Genomic DNA, 23109 nt, shown 5'->3' on the forward strand with positions numbered 1-23109 from the left:
ACACTACTTGTAAGTAGCTTTGATTTAAAAAGCATTTGGAAAAGAAGGTTGAAACACAGCCAAAATACATCAAGGGACTATCCATGCACTCTGTATCTCCAGAAACTATGGGGAAGTGAGAGTCCGGAGGGAACATTATCCACCAGCAGGAGGTCCCACCCCACAGTCCAGTGACTCCCACAGGCATGGGACTAGGGACGGTACCTTATCAAAAACAGGAACTCACTTATTATTGGCTGTTGCGAAGATTTCTTGGGAGTTTAAATGAACCCATATTTCTCATCCTATTGTTCCATTTCTTCTTTGTGACCTCCTTCCTTTTTGTTTTATTTCACTTATTCATTCATTAAGCAGATCTTTACTGAGCTACTACCATTTTCCAAGCCCTGTTTGGGCACTAAGGATACAAAAGTGAATAAGGCCCTCACCTGCATGGAGCCTACATTCCCTTCCCACCCCATCTATTGCTACCATATCTTACTCCTGGTATTGCCTGGGTTCTGTTCTCTGTTATTATCTGATGCTCCACTCTCTGCATGTTGATCAGCCCTTCCCTGCCTGCTGGGAACACTGACCAACAGGAGTGAAGTAGTCACGGCTTCTCAGCAGAGATACCCTTGTGACAGATTCATTATTATTTACATTAGCAATATTTGTAGATTAATATTACTAGTATCTATTAGTGTTATATACTAGTGCATATTAGTAATATGTAGCACCACATAAGAAAAGCATGTTAAACTTGTCAGCGTATACTGAAGCCCTTTGACCCTCTGGAAGTGGAAAATACATGAAAACTGACAAACTCTCAGTTACTAAAATAAAACTTTTGCTCCTTTCCCTCCTTGGACATTAAGGAATCCCTCTGTCCTCCAACCCTTTGCACATAAAGCAATGGCCAACCCATTAGTTGACAGAGATGCCCTTTGCTTTTTGGTAATTTTTTATGGTAGCAGGGATTCTACTGAATCTTTCAGGAATTGTTTATTTTTTCATCATTTTTCTTTTTTTTTAGAGACAGGGTCTCTCTCTGTCACCCAGGCTGGAGTGTAGTGGCACGATTACAACTCGCTATAGCCACAAATCCTGGCCTCAAGCTATCCTCCCACCTCAGCCTCCTAAGTAGCTGAGACTACAGGCATGTGCCACCATGCCCAGCTAGTTTTTTGATTTTTATCTTTTGTAGAAACTGGATCTCGTTATGTTACCCAGGCTGTTCTTGAACTCCTAGCCTCAAGCAGTCCTCCCACTTTGCCCTCCCAAAGCACTGGGATTACAGGTGTGAGCCACTGTGCCTGGCCAGAATTTCTGTATTTTAGATGTTTATGTTTTAGAGGGGATTTCTAGACTGATCTTAATGTACCGTCTCGTTTTGAAAAACATCTTAATTAAAAGTGATTCACAGCCAAGCGTGGTGGCTCAAGCCTGTAATCCCAGCACTTTGGGAGGCTGAGACGGGCGGATCACAAGGTCAGGAGATCGAGACCATTCTGGCTAACACGGTGAAACCCCGTCTCTACTAAAAAATACAAAAAAACTAGCCGGGCGAGGTGGCGGGTGCCTGTAGTCCCAGCTACTCGGGAGGCTGAGGCAGGAGAATGGCATAAACCCGGGAGGCAGAGCTTGCAGTGAGCGGAGATCCAGCCACTGCACTCCAGCCTGGGCGACAGAGCGAGACTCTGTCTCAAAAAAAAAAAAAATGATTCTCCTGCCTCAGCCTCCCAAACCTTTGGGATTATAGGCACATACCATTGCCAGGAATCCTGTTTAGAACCCACACAAACGCACACACACACACTCTCACACATGCACACACACCAACACTCTGGTTCATGGAAGGATATATAAAGGCCTATTAATCACAACAGATAAGGATGGACAGGGCTTAGATTTATTAAATGGCAAAGGATAATAATGTTAAATAGCTTTAAGGTTAGATCAGATACTTTAATTGACCCTTTCCGTTTTTTTCTTTTTTCTGACTTTTTAATATGAGACAAGAAAAGTATATTCTGGACATTAGATGAAAAATAGGTTAATTTTTTTAAAATGAGATCATTTGGAATGTTACCAAATGGCATATATACAGTTCAAATGCACCTCTTTAGCTAATTTCTAGTGAAATCATTAAATGAAAAGAAAACAAAATGATTGGGAGAGATTTTGCATTTAACACCAGGACACTCAAAGTTCAACAGATAATGACAGAGCCACCCCACATCATCTGCTGGGCTGCCAAAGCTAATCTCTCTGAGCTCCCAGCGACTGGAGGATTTTAATTTTGATTTTGATTTGGACAAAAGTGAAATTGAGTGCAGAATTTGTTATGTTTGAGGGACATGTTCTGATATCTGGTCACCAGAATCAAGTTGAAAACTCATACTGCAGGTGTGGGCGTACTGTTGTGGCCAGTCTGAAAACATTTGCAGATATCCAACTGAGTTAGCTCAGTCAAGGACCTGTTGCATTAATAACTGGTGTAGAGGACACAAGACTAATTTAAAAATCTACATCAGAGTAAAGCAACAAGTGCTTTGATCTTGTAGAAAATGATATGTTTCATGTACCCCAGAAAGAAATTCCAAGTCTCACTAACTCTTTTTAACCTATAAAGTTTGAGCTCAGCATTTTTAAGACATGTTTGTTCTTTGCTAATTCAAAACAGTTAGCAAAATAGAATACCTGGTGCTTCTTGGGTGTTTTTCTAAAACTGACTCTTAAGTTGATCCCCTGCTCACCTCTGTCTACTTAATTATGAATTCTAATTTGCATAGCTAATTCTAAAGACATTTGTTAATTTTCCTTCCTAAATTTGCAGGTATTATACTGCTGTAGAGGGAAAACGTTGATTACTTTTTGATTTTGATGATCAAATTCAAGAAATCAATTCTAATAAAATACCTTTGAAATTGTTTTAGGAATAAACAGTGTGTGTGTGTGTGTGTGTGTGTGTGTGTGCGCGCGCGCGCGTGTGAGAGAGAAAGGAGGAGGAGGCATACAGAAAATCCTAGTTCTATCATTTGAAACAAAATTCTTCTGATCTTTAGGCTACTGTAAAGATTGGTGTCACCACCAGAAAAGAGTATTTCATTCAATTAATGAATGAATTAATTAAAGATTTAATATGACACAGATTTTGTATCATCTTCATCATACACATTGGCTTGGTCTCATGTTTTGCTCAGTTTTCCCTGCACTATTCTGAGTGAAATGTGGGGTGTGTGTGTGTGTGTGTGTGTGTGTGTGTGTGTGTATATACTTGAGGTCATTGTATGGGTTTTCTGTTGAAAGCTACCATTCTTGAAGTTTCTTATATATTGAGAAGAACTAAAGGAAAATGTGCCCACTACTGTTTTCTTTTATGGAGAAAGAGTCCCCTCTTTTTCCCCAGGAACAGATGGCCAGTGTGTCGAGGAGGGAGAGCAGGCATGGGAGCAGGGCTTGCATCGCCTCTCTCTGGGGTGTGGCAGCACCCATGGGCAAGCCCCAGTATTGGAGTTCACTCCTCAGAGCAAGAATGGGGAGCTTTTCCCCATCAAGGGCCACACTGTAGAGAAAAATGAATTTTAATATATAACTTCCCATGGAGAAGCAGCATATAATAAGCCCATCCTTTATAGAACATAAAACTTGTCTCAGCCGGGGGCACGGTGGCTCACGCCTGTACTCCCAGCACTTTGGGTGACCGAGGAGGGCAGATCACCTGAGGTTGGGAGTTTGAGACCAGCCTGACCAACATGGAGAAACCTTGTCTCTACTAAAAATAAAAAAAATTAGCCGTGCATGGTGGCACATACCTGTAATCCCAGCTACTCGGGAGCCTGAGGCAGGAGAATTGCTTGAACCCGGGAGGTGGAGGTTGCAGTGAGCTGAGGTCTTGCTATTGCACTCAAGCCTGGGCAACAAGAGAGAAATTCTGTCTCAAAAAAAAAAAAAAAACTTATCTCAATTGACTTGTGATTCTGTTCTGTGATACAGAGGAAGATACAGTGTAGGATAAAAACCAAAAGAGAGAATAACATTAAGCATCTAAGCATTGGGTTCTTAATTTTCATAACAAAGATGGAGATACAAGGTGTCTCCATTGCACTGGGTACCTAGTTCCAGTCATAGGGTGAGGGGATGACTTCAGGACCTGAGGCTGCTTCACTTCCACATTGCTTCTCTCTAAGAAGAAGAAGCTAAACACGTAATTTCAGACTTGTGTGGAATAAACGTTTCCTTTTCTGCCTCCATCCTTGGCCTCCACTCCAGTGGATCTGGGGTGTAACCATTCTCTGAGCAACCAAGAAAACCCAGCCCAACTCTTCATTCCATTGTGATTTTGGAAGGGCAAAAATAGAAGGCAAAGGGAGCAGGCATCTTGCCTTTATGAGATGCCAGCAGGTGCCAGGCCCAAGGTAAAGATGTTAACATGGGGTCTCATTTCTGGGTCCTGATCATTTGTTTCACTTCATGGGTCCTTTTGGTCTGCATTCTTGTTCACAAGGTTTTAAGTAATGATCAATCCCAAGACCTGCAGGAATCAAATTTCATATGTGGAAGGTGTTTGCCCAACCAAGACCTTTGTATCTTTGAGGCTTATAAGTTGGAGATGAAAGATTTTTTATTTATCCCATTGAAAAGCCTATCACTCTAGAAAGTGAATGGTGCCAGCATGGCATAGTTGACAGTGCTTTTAGAGGCTCTTTTAAGCTTTTTATTCTACAATACAGATCCAAATCATGATAGCTGAGAATGAGAGGGAGTAACCAATTGATACTGTTTCTATCAGTGCCATTTCCAGTGTTCCATCCTTTCATACTTCGTTGTAATCTGTAGCATGTATGAGTGTTTGTGGCAGACTGAGGGCCCAGGAAGGGAGGATAACATTACACACCACCGTGTGCCATACTTCAGGTGATGCTTGGGGCAATCATAGCATTAAACTTGCTCAATGCACCATGCCCTGTGCTGTCTTGGGGATGAAAGATGAATGAGAACTAAGCACTCCTCTGAGAACTCAGTCCAGAGGGGAAATGAATCCGTACAAAATAATTGCTGTGTAAGACATCACAATATCTGCAAGGTACAAGCACTCTAGATATAGAAAAGATGAGGGAGAGAGTGCCACTCGAGGAAGATACAGGAAGGCTGCACACAGAAGGGACATCTAAATAGGGTTTTGAAGTTTGAATAGGCTTTATCAGCATATTTGGGAAGGAAAGAGCACGTAACAAAAGATAAGGCAAGGGGCAGCATGCTCTGTTCAAGCAACTGGAATATTTCAGTATTGCAGGAGCACAAAGTCACATGGAGGAGTGCTCAGAGATGAGGTAGGGAGGGTGGGGCTAAGGCTTTCTGTGGGACAGAGAAGGAATCGTTGTGCAGGTGCAGGAACCCAAGGGCAAGAAGGCAGAGAGCAGGAAGCTCACGTGGCACCTGCAGAGCCTCCTTCTCTCCCAGCTTCCATGCCACCACACCAGGTGGGACTATTCCCTCTCTATCTCTTTTCCTTGCTCTTTTCATCCTCCCCCTCTCTAAGGGTAGGTAATAACAGTTCTGCCCCATCCACTGCGCTCTGCTTGCTGTCTTTTGCAGACCTCACTCTGTCCCATGAATTCAGATGACTTCCCATCTCCATGTCACAAATGTCCTTCCCTTCCTGCCTATAAGCTATCACAACCTCCACTTCCTGTGGGAAACTTGAATACTTAGGCAACATAGAACTTCTCCTAAATTTCTCCTCAGCCCAACTCTTCTAGTTTCCTTGCTCCTATTATCTTCCAAACCTTAGAGGCTTACAGTTCATAGAATTTTGTTTTTATCTCACCTGCCTCTCATCCAGCTCCTGTATACGTTTCATCTATAATTTCTCTCACATTTGTTTCTTCATTTTATTTTTAATTGAGGCATTCTTTTAAATTGCTCTGTTGCCCAGGCTGGAGTGTAATGGTACAATCAGGGCTCACTGCAGCCTCAACCTCCCAGGCTCAGATGATCCTCCCACCTCATCCTCCCAAATACCTGGGACTACAGGCATGTGCCACCACACCCAGCTAATTTTGTACTTTTTTATGAGACAGGGTTTTGCCATGTTGCCCAGGCTGGTCTTCAAACTCCTGGGTTCATGCAATCCATACACCTCAGCCTCCCAAAGTACTGGGATTACAGACCCAGCCTGTCTTTTCATTCTTAATTCAGACTACAGTCAGCCACCAAGTCCTTCCCATTCAACCTCTGAAATATCTTGTAGTTTTTTGTTTTTTGTGGGGTTTGTTTGTTGGTTTGTTTTGAGACAGAGTCTCCCTCTATTGCAATCATAGCTCCTTGCAGCCTTGGACTCCCTGGTTCAATAGATCCTCCCACCTCAGCCTCCTGAGTGGCTGAGACTCTAGGCACACTACCACACCAGCAGCAACAATATATAGACCACTTGGGATAAAATGACTATTTGTCCTATTATTTTGGGAAGAGATTCTAAAAGGATTCACATTGTGTGTGTACAGGAAAGAGTAAAATCCTGGATATGTAGACATGTCCCTGAGTATGGGAGACAAAGCTAAGAGTGAGTAGAAATGATTAATTCAACCATTGTTATGTTAGAACACCCCAGGCAAAAAGAAGAGAGCGGGCCTGGGGACCAAGTGAGGTATGTAACAGAAACCAGTGTTGCCAGGTCAGCCTGTCCAGGAACCTGGCTGAGATGGCGACTGATACTAGGCCTAGGCTAGAAATGAAAGGAGCTTTTTCTTTCTTCTTTGTCTTGTGTGGTGATTGAACTGTTTTTGGAGCAAAAACTAGAATGCGGCAAAAACTTTAGAGCTGTTGTTTTCAACCAGGGTTGTTTTGCCCTTCCCTCCCCCAAGAAAATTTGGCAGCATCTGCAGTCATGTTTGGTTGTTAAAACTAGAGGATGGAGCCCAGTATGGTGGCCTGTGCAGGTAGCCGCAGCTTCTCAGGAGGCTGAGGAAGGAGGGTTGCTTGAGGCCAGGAATTCGAGACTGCAGTGTGCTGTGACCACACCTGTGAATAGCCACTGCACTCCAGTCTGGGCAACAGAGTGAGACCTCCATTTCTTTAAAAAAAAAAAAACTAGAGGATAATGCTACTGGTATCTAGTGGGCAGAGAGACCAAGGATGTTGATAAACATCCTACAGTGTGCAGTATAGTCCCCCACAACAAAGATTATCCAGCCCCAAATGTTAGTAGTACCAAAGTTGAGAAATCCTGCTTGAAAAGAAATGCCAAGAAAACACTTGGCAATAATGCTATTGCATGGAAGAGAAGGGACTCTGATATTTACTGTATTTTAAGTCCATTGTTTCACTTGCCCATTGAGATGTTAGTTTGAAAACTCCTCTCCCTGAGTCTGGAATCTGTCAAGTGAATTAAGAAGGTCAAAGGCTTTTTATCAGTGATCAGTGTTTTGTGCATTCTTGAAAGGGCAAGAGTTGTCATAAGAAAGAGCAGAAAGCACTTCATGTAAATCATACTTGATGTGATCCCAGGAAGCTTTTAAAAACTAATTTCATTAAATTTAGTGGTGCAAATAGCCAGGTGATTTTTGATTCCATGGTCAAAGCTAGGGAAATGAGGCAGGGTGGTGTGAGGTGTGAGGAGAAGATAAATAAGAGAGCTTCTTTCTGGCTTTGCTTTTTATAGTGTCAAGATTTTTTTAAACGAAGTGAATCCCTTTGTATTTGTCCTAGTATTCTTTTGTGTTTGTCCCCAGGCCTTAGAATGACTTCCCAGTGCAAGATTCAGAAGCATCATTACGTACCTATGACACTGACCCCACTGTTTATTTTCCAAATATTAGGTACTTTGGGGAAGCATGACGAGGGAAGCTGTGTTGTGACTGCCTGTGAGGGTGGCTGATCTGGCTGGAGGTCAGGATGGCTGTGAGATCACCAGATCCCTAAGGGGCTTGAGGGAGGAAGATCAGTTCTCCAGGAAGAGTCAGATGGACTGGAAGTAAAGGCAGAGAAGCTAAGCGTGTGTCTTGCACAGCTTTCTTCTTCTTCTGTTTTTTTATTTTGAAAATTTTTTTTATCATGACTGACTGAATCAGTGAACTTGATTTTTATGAGCTGCTTCACAGACATGCAGAGAAAAAACAGCTTGGCAGGAGTAGGGGAAGCAGGGAGGGATCTAAAGTAAATACCACACTTGCCTGCAGTTTAGTTGTTGACAAAAAACAAACAGTTTTCCCTGAGAAGCATGTGTAATATGTCAGGAAGAAAAAAGAGCAATTAACACCCTTCTTACATAAGATCTTGATAGCACTGTATTAATTTTAATCATTTAGGTTAAAATGCTCTTCTTTTTTTTTTTACTACCAGACAATAGACTATATACATGTATTTGATGTTCACCCATGTCATGCTTTCCAAGGAAAGCATAGTTTTTTGGACCTCCCAGCGTCTAACAATGAGATTTCCCTGATGACATCTCCTGGCTGTCCCACAGATCAGCACAGCCTTTACACTGTTTCTTACTGTTTGTTCTGTGTACCTATGTATCTATCTGCCTATCTATCTATCTATCTATCTATCTATCTATCTATCTATCTATCTATCTATCTATCTATCTAAAGTTTCCAAGGTCTGCTGTAACAAGTTACCACAAAGTTGCGGAAGCATGAAGCAGCAGATATTTATTCTCTCATGGTTCTGGAGGCTAGAAGTCTGAAATCAAAATGTTGGTCTGGCCACGCTCCTTCCAGAGGCTCTAGGGGAAGGTCCTGGCTTGCCTCTTGTAGCTTCCAGTGGCTGCAGGGACTCCTTGGTTTGTGGCTGCATCACTCCAGTCTCTGCCTGTCTTCACATGGCCTTTTCCACTGTTTCTATGTCTTGCCCTCTTCTGTGTCTTATTAGGACACTTGTCATTGGATTTGGGACCCACCTAGATAATCCAGGATGTTTTCTTCTTGAGATTGTTGACTTAATCACATCTGCAAGGACCTTTTTTTTTCCAAATAAGGTCACATTCGCATTCACAAGTTCCCATGGTTAGGATGTAGATGTTTCTTTTGGGGGACCACAATTCAACCCACTACTCTATCTTTCTGTCTATCATCTATCTGTTCAACTATCAAAATCCTCTTTGATTTTTGTTTTCCAGAGTGCTGAGTACACACTAGTTACTAATTAGTATTATTAATTTGAAAGTGTGGCCTTATTTTATTTTATTTTATTTTGAGACGGAGTCTCGCTCTGTCACCCAGGCTGGAGTGCTGTGGCCGGATCTCAGCTCACTGCAATTTTATTTTATTTTATTTTGAGACGGAGTCTCGCTCTGTCACCCAGGCTGGAGTGCTGTGGCCGGATCTCAGCTCACTGCAAGCTCCACCTCCCGGGTTCACGCCATTCTCCTGCCTCAGCCTCCCGAGTAGCTGGGACTACAGGCGCCGCCACCTCGCCCGGCTAGTTTTTTGCAGTTTTTAGTAGAGACGGGGTTTCACGGTGTTAGCCAGGATGGTCTCGATCTCCTGACCTCGTGATCCGCCCGTCTCGGCCTCCCAAAGTGCTGGGATTACAGACTTGAGCCACCGCGCCCGGCCAGTGTGGCCTTATTTTAAAGCGACCCAAGTTATTTTCTGGGCTAGTTGTCCCACTTTGTTTCAAAGATGTTTTATCATTAACTCTAAGCAATACACGGACATAGACATTCCACCCTTAAAAAACAAGTATGTGTTTCAGGCTAAAGACCCAACATCTAATAGCCACACCTAAATGACAAACAGTAAATTGTACCGTTACTATAACTTGTGAGATTGCTGTTTTTCTGGGTGTTGCTCCTTGGGCTGCAGTTAACTTCCTACATGGTCTTCCATACACCTCCAGCAAGGTGCAAATGTCTCCGTTGACTTGACCCTATTTATCCTTGATTAATGTATGTGCCCCAGAAGAAAGAAAAGCAATTGGTCAGAGCTTTAAAAATAGAGGGAGAGGCTGGGCACAGTGGCTCATGCCTGTAATCCCAGCACATTTGGAGGCCGAGGCGGGCACATCACCTTAGGTCAGGAGTTCAAGACCAGCCTGGTCAACATGGCGAAACCCCATCTCTACTAAAAATACAAAAATTAGCTGGATATTATGACAGGTGCCTGTAGTCCCAGCTACTTGGGAGGCTGAGGCAGGAGAATGTCTTAAACCTGGGAGGTGGAGATTGCAGTGAGCCCACGTCGCACCACTGCACTCCAGCCTGGGCAACAAGAGTGAAACTACTTCTCAGAAAAAAATAATAATAATAATAGAGGGAGAAAACCATAATGTTAAGATGCTTGCTCTTATTTGATTCACTGAATTGAATAAGTTATAAAGCAAGAACAGACATTTACCATGTCCTCTCTCAGTTCTGGAAACAGGGTGGCAGAGAGGAAGGGGCACATGTGGGTGGTGAGGGACCTTGGTCAAGAAACCTAGGCTCCAGCTTGCAGGCCAAGGCCTGGCCCTGCTGCCATCTGTGTGACCTCGAACAAGCCCCTGAGTCTCTGGGCTAAAAAAAACTAAAGTCTCTTATCTTTTCAGGTGTCAGATGATTGAGCCAATAGTTTTCAAACTATGGTCCAGTGTGCTGCGCACACTCACTTTTCTCTTCCCTGACACAATCTTCATGGTTTACTCTGTGATTAGAAACTGGGTTTAGCTTGGAATTAAGAAATGGTGGTGTTTTTGTTTCTCTTCATTCACCTACTTGCAGCGGAAAGCTACAAAGAAACACAGATGGTGAAGATTAAAGAGGAACCAATGGAGGTTGACATCCAGGACTCCCATGTCTCAATATCACCCAGCCGAAATGTTGGCTACAGCACTTTAATTGGGCGAGAGAAAACCGAACCCTTACAGAAGATGCCAGAGGGCAGAGTACCCCCAGAGAGAAACCTCTTCAGTCAGGATATCTCTGTGAAGATGGCTTCCGAGCTCCTCTTTCAACTGTCAGGTATGTTTATGCACCGGAAAATGTCAATAATTGGAAATCATTGAAGGAAAACCCTTCTAAAACAGTTTTTTAAAAAAACAACCTGAATTGTAGGATATTTTAGACAGAAATCAATTTTGTTGCTTTAACACGCATACTGCCACCCAAACTAACACTTAATAAAGTGTTGCCAAGTAGAATTCCTGCCAGCCTTTCCTTAATAAATAGTTAAGAATCACTTGAAATTAAAACTCTATTCAATTATGTGCAAATGATTCCTGTTGACTGGGCTAAACACCTCACCTCTAATTTTGCTTAGGCAGTTGATCTGATTAACAGCCTTTTTTTTTTTAATGTGCAAAAGATAAATTTCAATTTATTCCAACAGTGACTGAATTACTATGACTTCCAAATTAGTGTGGTCTGAATTAATGAGGTTTTATTGTATCTTGCCAAAACAAAAAACAAAACAAAGAAGGGAAAAGCAAAAGATGAAAATATGAGGACTATTTCCAGCTGTAGCCTTAGCAGAACAGTTTCTGTAAACCAACTTTTTGTACTCACGTACTTAGAATTGAAAAGTATGGTAATTACCAGCTCAGTGAAGTATCTGGATGAAATAGTTAAGGATCCCAGTACCTAAGTTGTTCCTTTTGTCATCTCTTTCAAGCAACACACAACTTGTCCCTAACAAATTTAATATGCTTCTATTTTTTTGCGCAAGATTGAGGTTGATGGTGTATACATATATAAGATTCGGCTAGAAATACATGCAAATACCTTGTCCAAAGTCAAGCACTGGCCTACAGTATTAAAGTTTATGCATCAATAAAGCCTGTTACTAATGTCCAACAAACTCTGTTCTGTTATGGATAACACATTTAGAGCATCCATTAAATTCTCTCTTAAGGAAGATACCAGGAAAGAGAAAAAAAGCTAAAATCTGTCTGTCACCACAACAGTTCACCTTCTCATTGACCTGGCAACACAGCCCATAGTTGTGTAATTATCAGATGGTGCTGAAAACAGTGGCCTCCAGGTCCTCAAATGGGGGGGTGTTTGTGCAGATCTCTGCAGTAGCTGAAATCACTAATTCTGTAAACTTTATAGGATGCACAGATCTTTGCAAGCTCCAGAACAGTCTAGTTTTATTTATTTATTTTGAAGGATGAAGCTTATCTAAAAAACAATATAACTTTAATAATGATTGAGGAGTTAAAATTTGCAAAAGCATGACCTGTGTGGTTCTTTTCAGAAAGTCTGTCTCTAAACCGTATGCTGTCGCAGTCTCCTATCAGCTAAAAACTTGATGTCTGAGAGTTCTCAACCTTGGCGCTGTCACTGCCTGGGTGACCTCAGACAAGTCATTTAGACCCGATTTCCTGCTCTCTGAAAGAATACTGGCTGTGAATCCAAATTCACACTCGTTGTCATTGTTGAGTGGACAGAAAGGAATTGTCTGTGCACACATGTATGCAGCGGCTTCAGACTAGCAGTACAAAGTGTGAGACAGGTGTTGCAAATCTTTGTTTAAATTTTTCCAAAAATCCACAAGATTAAGAGTTTTTTACTTGCCCTGCTGTTTAGATCTGAAACTCTTATAGCGTTGGCCAGGTTTTTTCTAGATATTAAAAGAAGCCATTGGCAGCTGTGACCATCAGTGTAGGGTCCTCACATTTGAACTGCATTGGGAAGGCCACAGTTCAACTTTTGTGTTCTTGAAAGCTCATTAAATAATTTCTGGCAGCTGATAGATGTAGACCTCAAGCCACAGTAAGGGAGTGTCTACCTCTTCTTGTCTAAATGGTATTTTTTTGTCCCTTGTGACATTTATCAGAATAACACTGAATGACTGCAGTACCAAGAGGTCTTAGGCTGTTTTTATATGCCCTCTCACAAAGGGGCCTCACAGTACAGAATGCTTAAAGGTTGTCATCAAAGTCAGAGGTGGAACAGTTGCAACAACTGCAGTTTTCATGCTGAATCAGAGGAAAGCAGAAATTTTCAGCTGGGAAAGATACAGTGGAAATAACTGTCTCTGCCCGTAACTCTATGTGTGTGTGCGTGTGTATGCGTATGTATGTACTTACTAAGGCCTCATTCAAATCACACCACATACTTGATATTTGTTACTGTTTCCCTTTGATTGGTTTTTCTTTTCTTTTCTTTTTTTTTGTTTTTTCGAGACAGAGTCTCACTCTGTCACCCAGGCTGGAGTGCAGTGGTGCAGTCTTGGCTCACTGTGACCTCCACCTCCTAGGTTCAAGCAATTCTCCTGCCTCAGCCTCCCAAGTAGCTGGGAGTACAGGCACATGCCATCATGCCAGGCTAATTTTTGTATTTTTAGGAGAGACAGGGTTTCACCATGTGGGCCAGGCTTGTCTTGAACTCCTGACCTCAAGTGATCCACCTGCTTCAGCCTCCCAAAGTGCTGGGATTACAGGCATGTGCCACAGCATCCGGCCTGATTGGTGTTTTTGTTTTGTTTTGTTTTTTGAGATGGAGTCTTGCTCTTTTACCCAAGCTGGAGTGCAGTGCTGCCATCTCGGCTCACTGCAAGCTCCGCCTCCCGAGTTCACTCCATTCTCCTGCCTCAGCCTCCCGAGTAGCTGGGACTACAGGCGCCCACCCCATGCCCGTCTAATTTTTTGTATTTTTAGTAGAGACGGAGTTTCACTGTGTTAGCCAGGATGCTCTCAATCTCCTGACCTCGTGATCCACCCACCTCGGTCTCCCAAAGTGCTGGGATTACAGGCATGAGCCACTGCGCCCTGCCTGATGGGTTTTTTATAAAATATTTTTATGGATACTATCGACATGCTTTTAATGATAGTCTTTTCCAGTAAGATGGGGAGGGTCTGGATGTTTAAAAAAGAAATCAAAAGGAAACCACAGAGGAAAAAGAGAAATGTTGAAGGTTTTTCTGCTTAAAGCTGAAAGATGCAAGTTGAGTGAGAACAACCTAAGAGGTATATGTTTCATTCTTTCTCCTTACAGAAAAAGTGAGCAAAGAGCACAATCATACAAAAGAAAACACCATCCGGACCACCACCAGGTAGGCGACTTAGTGTGGCGTTCCTCCAGAGCACCCCTTGTGGACCACCAGCCCGTACTACATGTTGAACGTTGTTCCCCAAACCTCTTTCTCCCACTGGGTTCAAAGGAGTCACACCCTTTACCACCATTTTCTACCAAAATTTCTCAGTTGGTAGAAACAATACAGAAGTAAAGGAGGAAGACCACTAATATTTACTAAACATCTAATAGGTGTCACTTTGCTGGGAAATTTTCTATATGTTATTGTTTTGTATTCCTGACAATAATTTTGTGAAGTAGATGTTATTATCATCCTCTCTGCAGAAATGTCTTGGCCTGAGAGTTGAGCTGGGTGGCTCAGCTGGGACTCGGGACTGGGTCTGTATCTCACGAAGGCCTCTTTCTGTCTTATTGCAACCCTGCTCCTGACTGCCTCTGTGACTGTAGGCTGATAATTTGTCACCAAGGATATCCCAACTTTTTTATTTAACCTCCCAGCATTATTTGGAAGCCAAAGATTTTAAAAGCAGAAAAAAGATAATGCTTTTAAAAAATTGCAAGAAAATTTATATCATTCACCACTGTGGACACAGAGTTTTCCACTTGCCAAAGGCAGTCTAAGGAGGTCAGCCAATGTAGGCTGCCCACTGTCCATCTGCCACTGTGAGAAGAGGAGGACCAGCCAGTGCTGTTGCTCCCATGGAGCCTTGAAGTCCACCCAAACCTAAAACATTGTAGGCGAGAGCCAGCAGGTGAAAACCCCACCACTGCAGGAAAGGAGCTCAGGGGAAATGCATTCTCCACCTTTGAAGGACCATTCTCCACTTTCAAACCTCCCTCCAATTTCTGAGTTAGCCCAAGATACGAGCTTTACAGGATGATCAAGAGCAATATACACTTTTAGGATGAATAACTAGGAACAGTGGAAACTAGCTGGGAGCTACCAAGGAGTCTTAAAATCAAGGAACTTTGCTTTCCTGAGCAAACTGAGAAAGATTCTTTCTGATGGGAACAATTGCTAGGTTTTGTTTCTAATTTTCTTGCAACAAAAGGTAAATGATATTTTTCTTTTTGATGTGTTATTAATTGACCTCACAGCATCATCAGGCCTGTGGACAGTACTCATTTAAACTTTAACCGGAGGTTTAAAAAAAAAATTCCATTAATTGGACTTTAGGAATGTCAAATTTCAAAGAGCAATTAATACAGAGCCAGCTTGCCTCACACTGGGTTTATTTTATTTATTTATTTATTTTTATTTTATTTTACTTTTTTGAGACTGTGTCACTCTGTTTCCCAGTCTGGAGTGTAGTGGCCCAGTTGTGGCTCACTGCAGCCTCCACTTTGCAGGCTCAAGCCATCCTCCCACCTCAGCCTCCCAAGTAGGTGGAACTACAGGCGTGTGCCACCATCCTCTGCTGATTTTTGTAATTTTTGTAAAGATGGAGTTTTGCCATGTTGCCTAGGCTGGTTTCAAACTCCTGAGCTCAAGCTATGTGCCTGTCTTGGCCTTCCAAAGTGCTGGGATTACAGGGGTGAGCCACCGTGATCAGCTCACACTGGGTTTATATAGTATTAGGGAAAGGAACCTCGTTCTGATAGAAGAGAAGAATGGTATATATTAGTGTTGTGTCTGTATATAAGTATACAGATAGAAAATGAGACTAGGAAGTTGGACTGCAGATTGTATTGAGAAATGGCTTTCGGGGGATGGAAAGGCTATTTTGTATATTAAGTTTGACGCCCAAATAGGAGATGTGAGCTCCCATGGAGTCCATCCTGCCCCCTCCTACATCTAACCTTAAAGCTATTTAGTATATTGCTTGTGTCTGTGGGTCTAAATATTGATGAAATTGGCTAGATTAGTAGACCTTGAAAGACAGCAGACTAAAAATAATAAATATTCATTTTAATTTGCTGCCATAGGATTCTTGAAGTGTTATAGGTTAAGTCCCCTAGAGATGGAGATTCTCGTGGAAGTGCTTTATTGAGGGAATGCTCTCAGAGGAACCTGCAAGGAGGTGATGGGGGCAGAAGAGGGAAGAAGGAGAAGGAGCTGAGAGCAAGGATGTGGTTTTAGCTGGTTTGTAACTTCAGCTCCATCCCCCAGGAAGGTTCACTAGCTTCAATTAATCCCTGCAGGGGATGTATAACCGCCCACGTTAGGGGGTTCCAATGGGGACAGCAGTTCTCACTTACAGTTGTCAGGCAACACTTACAGCAACTCCGGGGTGGGTGCACTACTGCCGGAGGGAGGATGTGGGCAGGACCCCACTAGCATGATCTATGGAGGTTTCTGCTGGCTCTTTAAGATTACATAAGATTTATACAACAAAAAGATGTGCTGCAAGACCATATTATTTTATGCTTTTCAGGTGTTCTCTGGGAAGAGGTAAGAGGAGGCCCCAAATTGGCCCCATACAAGGACTTTAATGTGCCTCAAGCCTAAACTGCCTTGGCTGCAGCTGAAGCATGATTATAGGATAGAGGAGAAAAAAAAGAAATTTAACCATTTGGCAAAAATGATGCAATCCTTAAATTCTCCTCTTGCTGGGAGATTATGAGTAAGAGGAAATCCGAATTAGAGCTTTTGCCCAAAGCGAAGGAAGAGGTTCTTCCTGTGAGCCCCCAGCATTATATGGTGTTTAGAAATCAGTGTTAAGGAATTATTGGCTTATAGTTCTACAAAGTCCTCGTTGTGTTTTTTATTTTTATTTTTTCCATTGAGTAGAGACAACTTGCTTGATTAGCCTATCCATAAATAGATCTCTTTTTTACATCTCGCCTTATTATTTCAGGTGGAATAGAATCAAATTTTTATGCCAAGAAATCCTCTTTAACCTCAGTTAACTGATAATCAGAGACAGAAAAAAAATGCCAACTTTCTTTCTTCTTTCCTGACTCCTGTTTTAGAAGGAACTCTTACTTTGCACATACAAGATCAGTGTGTGGATTATGCTTTAAGGTGTGATTTGTGATACATTTCAAAAAGATTTACATCTTTTTGAAATGAATCTTCAGGTTTTTGTATCTCTGAATTTTTGTATCTTCAGATTTTTAAGTACTAATGGAGTGTTTATTTAGTAATCATATCTTCTGTTTGATTTCCTAGAAGAAACTGACTATTCAGAAGGACAGTTCATAATTGGAATCAAGTTCAGAATTTTTCGCACTTTGAGAGTAGCTAGGTATATTTAAGGTAGTTTCATTTGTAAAGGGCAGGCATGGGATGCCAGCCTCAGCACAGCACGGAGATCAAGCCTTCCCTTGCCTTTCTCATGCTGGTGAATGCCTAGAATCTCCTGATCCTAGCATCTGGATATCCAAGAACGTGAGGTGGGGAGAAGAGACACAAAACTGAAGAAAGGAGCTGATTCTATCCCTGCCTTTTATAAACCCACAGCTTCCCTCTCAATTCTTTATCATTATTTATCTTGATGCTCATTTCAACCACAAGACTAAGGAAAAGTGTAGCAACCCAAGAGGAAACACTCTGTAGCTTGGCGTTCCAATACGTGCTTGCCAGTGAGTCATGGGAGTCCTGATGCCCGTGTCTTGCACCAAGAGAACACGAAGTCCATGGATATGTGCTGTTAACTCTCCATCCCGTAAGGGTTGGTGACTGCACTTTCCTCATCATCAAATCCTCCCTTCTCACACCTGTCCAGTGGCAACTCTGCCCATTGTTAATACCTCTGTTATAGGATGGGTAGATAAGGAGAGTGAAAATAATGGGAGACAGCATTCTTTGTTAACGATTTTTTAAAGGGGTTTAGGTGAAGCTAAAGGTTGAAACTAATAACTACCAAGTTTCTGGATCACTGGGTCTCTACCTCATTTTTGAAAACTCTTATAATGGAAAATTTCAAACATATACAGAAGTATCTGTAATCTAATCCAACAATCATCAATTAATGCTTTATGATATTTTTATCTATCTCCCTCCTCTAATTCCCCCTCCCTGTAGATTATTTTGAAGCAAATCCCAGACATCATTTTAAGAACTGGTTTAAGAATCCCCTTTTTTTTAATCCTAAGAACTGAGACTCAGCTTCTTAAATTATGAAAATCTTCCCAAAAGTAAAGGAGAAAAACAGTCCACCAAGGCACACCATGTAGCCAGGCAGAAAAATCAATCTACTTAGCAACTGAAATGGTTGAATCATGTGGTCCTGCTCACCAATGCCTTGACCCTGTCGCTCCACCCTTGTTTGTGTCCTCATCGGAGCACTTCCCACTGAATCTGTCCTTTAGATGGAACTTCACTGTAAATGCTAAAACAGCAGTCTCTTTCCCTGTTTAACCTCAGAGTCTAGAAAATTCAATCCAAGTGTAAAAGAAGGCTGTGGGTTTCCTTTGAGATAGTGTATGGACTGAGTGTTCTTAATGCCACTCTATCCGACAAATGAGATGAGGAGAGAGTCTCGGCCAGACCCATGAGAACAGAGGGACCGAACATTTCAGACTAATAAAATCCTGATTTTTCTATTTCCTTTCCCAGCACAAGCCTAGGTTCTGCAGGGAGCAGATAACTAGCTATTATGATCATTTGGTAGATGAAAATACATGAGGCATGATATCATAATCAGATCTCAAAGTTTAATGGAATAAAAAGAAGATCTACATCCTTTGACATGGACCATCACCCAGCCAGATGCTGGATAAGATCGAAATAGGAAAATGGAACCCTAGAGTAAGAATCAGATAGCTCCTGGCAGGTGAATTGGACATGCTCGATGTTGTGTAACACCATGAACTTCAAACAATGGCTGCCAAGAACCCTCTCTTGGTTATTTGTTCTTTCTTTTCCCCATTAATAATTCAGTGTCCATGGGGGTATAAGATTGCAGGCCTATAAGAAATACTTTCTCACACCTGGCTTGCTTCATTCCAAAAACAAGGAAGAGTTTGCCTGAATTGTTCTTTTCTCCGTTACTAGACAAAAAGCAGAAGTGGGAAAATCAGAGAAAGATAGACTCATATCATGCTGTGCAGACCAATATTTAATTTGCCCAATTTTCAGAATTTGAAATGCAGGCTATTTTTCTGTGATTTAGATAATGGCACATAGTGTTTACTAAAAGACATATTCACTTGGAATCATCCAGTGTAGAATTTTCCTTTGTGATGGTTCGGATGCGTGTCCTTAAATATTTATGATTCAGTAATAGAAATTGCACAAATTTGTAAAACATGATGTGCTGCCTCAATTTGCACAATTTTCCCTTTTCAGTTCTTTGGTAGGAATAAGAGAATAATACTATATTACCTTAAAAAAGTAAAAATATTGCTTTTAGAGAACACTGAATTAGACAGAAGCAATTAAGAAAAGAAACCAGAAACAGAGCAAATGAAATTGATATCTAAAGAGCTCTCCATATATTCTCTTTACCCTTTACATGTTGTGACTTTAAAATTAAATGCAATGAGCATTCTATTTCTAAAGAATGGAAATTGCTACTAATTTCATGGAATCCCTTCAGTTAGGACATTTATTTCTTTATGGTGAAGCCAAGGCTGTTTTGGGGCCTCATGGCACCATCGTACATTTTAAAGACTGCCTCCCTTAGTACGCTGCCATCTACTGGAATATTGTCACAATAAATCTGATGTCTGTGACGTTAATCATGCCCCTCTGGATGTGGTGCTTTTGTGCAGTGCACAGCCTACACCACTATCTGCAGCTGCCCTGACACACGTGCTGACTTGAGAGTCTTTTCAGTGGCATTCTTTGCTGTTTATCTTTGAGTTTCTGTTTTTCAAAGAAATTAAAACTGACCCTTGAAAACAATGGAGATACACACACACACACACACACACACACACACACACACGCACACGGCCTGAAATTACTTCGTGCATTGTTGCCATTTGCATTTGTTTTTCCTTGCCATCTCACCAAGCCATTTCTCAGTTCTTTGTTCTATTCCTCTACTCCATTGTCCTATAGATATTTGCCCTCTACCATTTTTCCTCCGTTCGTGACATCTATACTGAAATGTTATATTGAACAACATGCTTCTAGAATGGTTCAGTGTTGTGTTACCCTTAAGAGGCAAATTTAAATCTCCTTTTCAGGATCTGAAGAGGGCTGTGCCTTTCTTTTCATTTCTCATGGACACTCCTGTCTTTATTTCTACTGGCTTGCAATAGTATTCTCTCTTGTTTTTATGACTCCTAATTGTCAGGAATGAAGTATAAATTGGTAAGTCTCTGTCAGTGGACATCCAGAGACTGTGTTCTCCTCTAGCTACCTTTGGTAGGTTATGCAAGAAAGATATAACCAAAAAGTATGTGTGGCTTAGGTGCTGTTCTTATCTGGAATTTTCTCTCAAGAGTATCTTCAGGGTTGTTACTAGAAATGTATCAAGTCTTTCAAGGGTTGACCTCTGCGAAGCAGCCCTCTTGCATGATGTGGTGGGCCAGGAGATGATCCACATTTCACTAGCATCATCTGTAACTTCCACATGACAGAGGCTTGCGTCACTGCAGGGAAGACAAAGTTCATCCGTTCTCAGCTCACCTCAGCAGAAAGCTCATCGTGTTTGTTTGTGTATAAAGTCAGATTCCTGCGGGAGATCCTCCACAAGCTGACATTTCGAGTATCCGGACGTGCAGGGTTCACTTCCTTGGTCTGTGGTTGGCTCTGGCTCCCCCGGTCTGGCCTCTCCACTGCAGCGGCCCTCGACAAGGCCTGGCATTGTGCTCCTTGTCCCGAGAAGTTTCCTGGCTCCACAGTGCCTGAATGCTAGAGCAGCAGCAACAGGAACTTGTTCCTTGAAAACTTGGTGTTAGGTTATACATGTTGGCCCACCTTTAAGACAACCTGAAATAGGAGGCATTTATACTTTTCAAAGAAGAAAATACTAAACATGAACAATACGTATATTTTCCTAAGATGCTCTACTTTTCTTCTACAATATTGCGTACAACCTCTTCCTTCCATAGCTGTCAGACTTCTGAAACTGAAGCAGACTGATACTGAGGGTCATAACTGAGATGCAGTTGTTTCTGCCTGTGTCTTTTACAACTGTCCCTCAGAGCTTTCTCTTTAAAAGACTGAGTCTTTTCCAAAGTAAAGGATCCTAAACAGTAAAATGTAATAGTTGCTTTTAACTTTTAAAAGTATCTTATTTCCAGATAATGTAGGAGCACATGAAGAAAATGTATTTTTAGTCCTACTACCTACAGACAGTCACTGCTGAGTTGGTGGTGTGTATCCTTGCTGGATTTTGTTTTCATTTATATATGTATAAATTCATATTTATAAGTATATATATGTATAACTGAATCCTACTACCTATACAGTTTTATAATCTTCTGTTTTCACCTAGCAAGATATAAGATTGTCCATTTTTCCATGGACGTTCTCAACGTTATTCTTTTCATGTTTGCATAGTATTCAGTGTTTGCCTGCATTACAGTTTATTTAATCAGTCCCTTGTTGTTGGATATCAAGGGTTCCCCCCCAAAAAATGGTTAATATAAACAACGGTGGGATAAAATGACTCAAAACAGTATTCACATTTTTCAGGCTGTTGGTACGAATTGTCAAAATGACTTTTAAAAAGATGGAATCTGCAATTCTAACAGTTTTCATGAGAGACAGAGACAGAGGGAGACAGAATGTTTCAAAGGCCTGACCAACTCTGTGCTTATAATTAAAATTTTTTAACGATTGAGGAGTAAAAAATTATATCTTCCATTTAAGGTCTTTCATTTATTGACTCCTAGTGCTCTTAAGCATTTTGTTCATGGGGAGACATTTGTATTTGCTCGTGTGTGTGTGTGTTGGTTTTTTTTTTTTTTTTTTTTTTGAGACAAGGTCTTGCCCTGTCGCCCAGGCTGGAGTGCAATGGCACAATCTCCACTCACTGCAGCCTCTACCTCCTGGGCTCAAGTGATCCTCCCACCTCAGCCTTCCACGTAACTGGGACTACAGGCATGCACCACCATGCTCGGCTAATTTTTGTATTTTTTGTAGAGACGGGGTTTCTGCCATGTTGCCCAGGCTGTTCTCGAATTTCTGGACTCAAGTGATCCTCCTGCCTTGGTCTCCCAAAGTGCTGGGATTACAAGAGTGAGCCACCATGTACAGTCTTGTATTTTCTTTTACTGTCATTTCTTACTCTGTTTGGTGGCTTGTCTGGGTTGGATTTTTTGTTTAGTTGTTGCTATTGATTTTTTATTATTATGAATTTTTTTTACCAAAATAGAAAGAATAAGATAATGAATCACTATATTCCCATCACCCATATTGAACATGTATCAACATTTTGCCACACTTGGTTTACCAGTCCTTTTTCCTCCTGTATTTTAAATCACATCCCAGATACCAAACATTCATTCCCAGATTCTTTGATATATATCTCTAAAAAGTAAGGAGATTTTCCATGATACTCTTTCACATCTTACAAAATTAACAACACCTTTAGTTTTTAATTGCTGTAAAGTTTCTGTTTCATTGGCCTCAGCCAAGTGTGCAGCCGCATCAACGGAACTGGAGGAGAGGAAACCCAGCTTAGCTGCCTTGTCACCTCCAAAAATTAAAGAAGAAAATCTGCTGCCTATATGCTTGTAGAGTGATGGAGTACACTTGAGTCCCCTCTGCCCACAGGCCCATTTAGAAACCCACTGAATCTGCAATGTCAGCCTCAATTTTTAGATAAATGTCCCAGCTGAAGCTTACGAATGTATAGGAATAATCCAAGTTTTATTCACAACAGCCCCTCTTTCTTTGAAAATGTGTGAGTCCAACATGATCAATGACTGAGTTTTCAGGCCTAACCCGCTGGGGCCACAGGAGGTCCCTGTTATGTCCCTTGTATGGTCAAATAAGAAATTTTCTCTTTCAGATGGTCAGGGTTGTCTTCAGGGCAGAGACTCACAGTCATTTTTAATCTTGGGCACTCTTGTCCACCCCCACATTACCTAACCTGCCACCCGGGGTCCTTTTCATTACAGTAAATAAAATCCCTTAGGAACAGGGGTTCCCATTTCTGTGGTATTGAAAAGGGAAGGGTAATGTTCGTGTGTACCATGAAAACTTTTCTTTCATTATAGATTACCTTTTTAATTGACTGTAAGAATGTTAGTAAGACAACTGGCCCTGACTGTTATAGGTAACATGTTAATATCTGGGCACATTTCAGAAGCAACAGCTATAC

General features: G+C 41.6%; 1 protein-coding gene across 3 annotated transcripts in view; it reads left to right on the top strand.

Moving 5' to 3' along the window:
* The window catches only part of ZNF827 (zinc finger protein 827), a 180804-nt gene that overhangs the window by 85450 nt on the left and 72245 nt on the right, over positions 1–23109 (top strand). For all 3 annotated transcript variants that reach the window (XM_011956882.1, XM_011956900.1, XM_011956890.1), the window contains 2 exons: positions 10688–10927; positions 13904–13961. In XM_011956882.1, the coding sequence (XP_011812272.1) occupies positions 10688–10927; positions 13904–13961 (298 nt within the window). The remainder of the gene's footprint in view (positions 1–10687; positions 10928–13903; positions 13962–23109) is intronic.

This window comes from Colobus angolensis, unplaced genomic scaffold (assembly GCF_000951035.1).
Source record: "Colobus angolensis palliatus isolate OR3802 unplaced genomic scaffold, Cang.pa_1.0 Scaffold111, whole genome shotgun sequence".
In the NCBI taxonomy this organism is placed as follows: Eukaryota; Metazoa; Chordata; class Mammalia; order Primates; family Cercopithecidae; genus Colobus; species Colobus angolensis.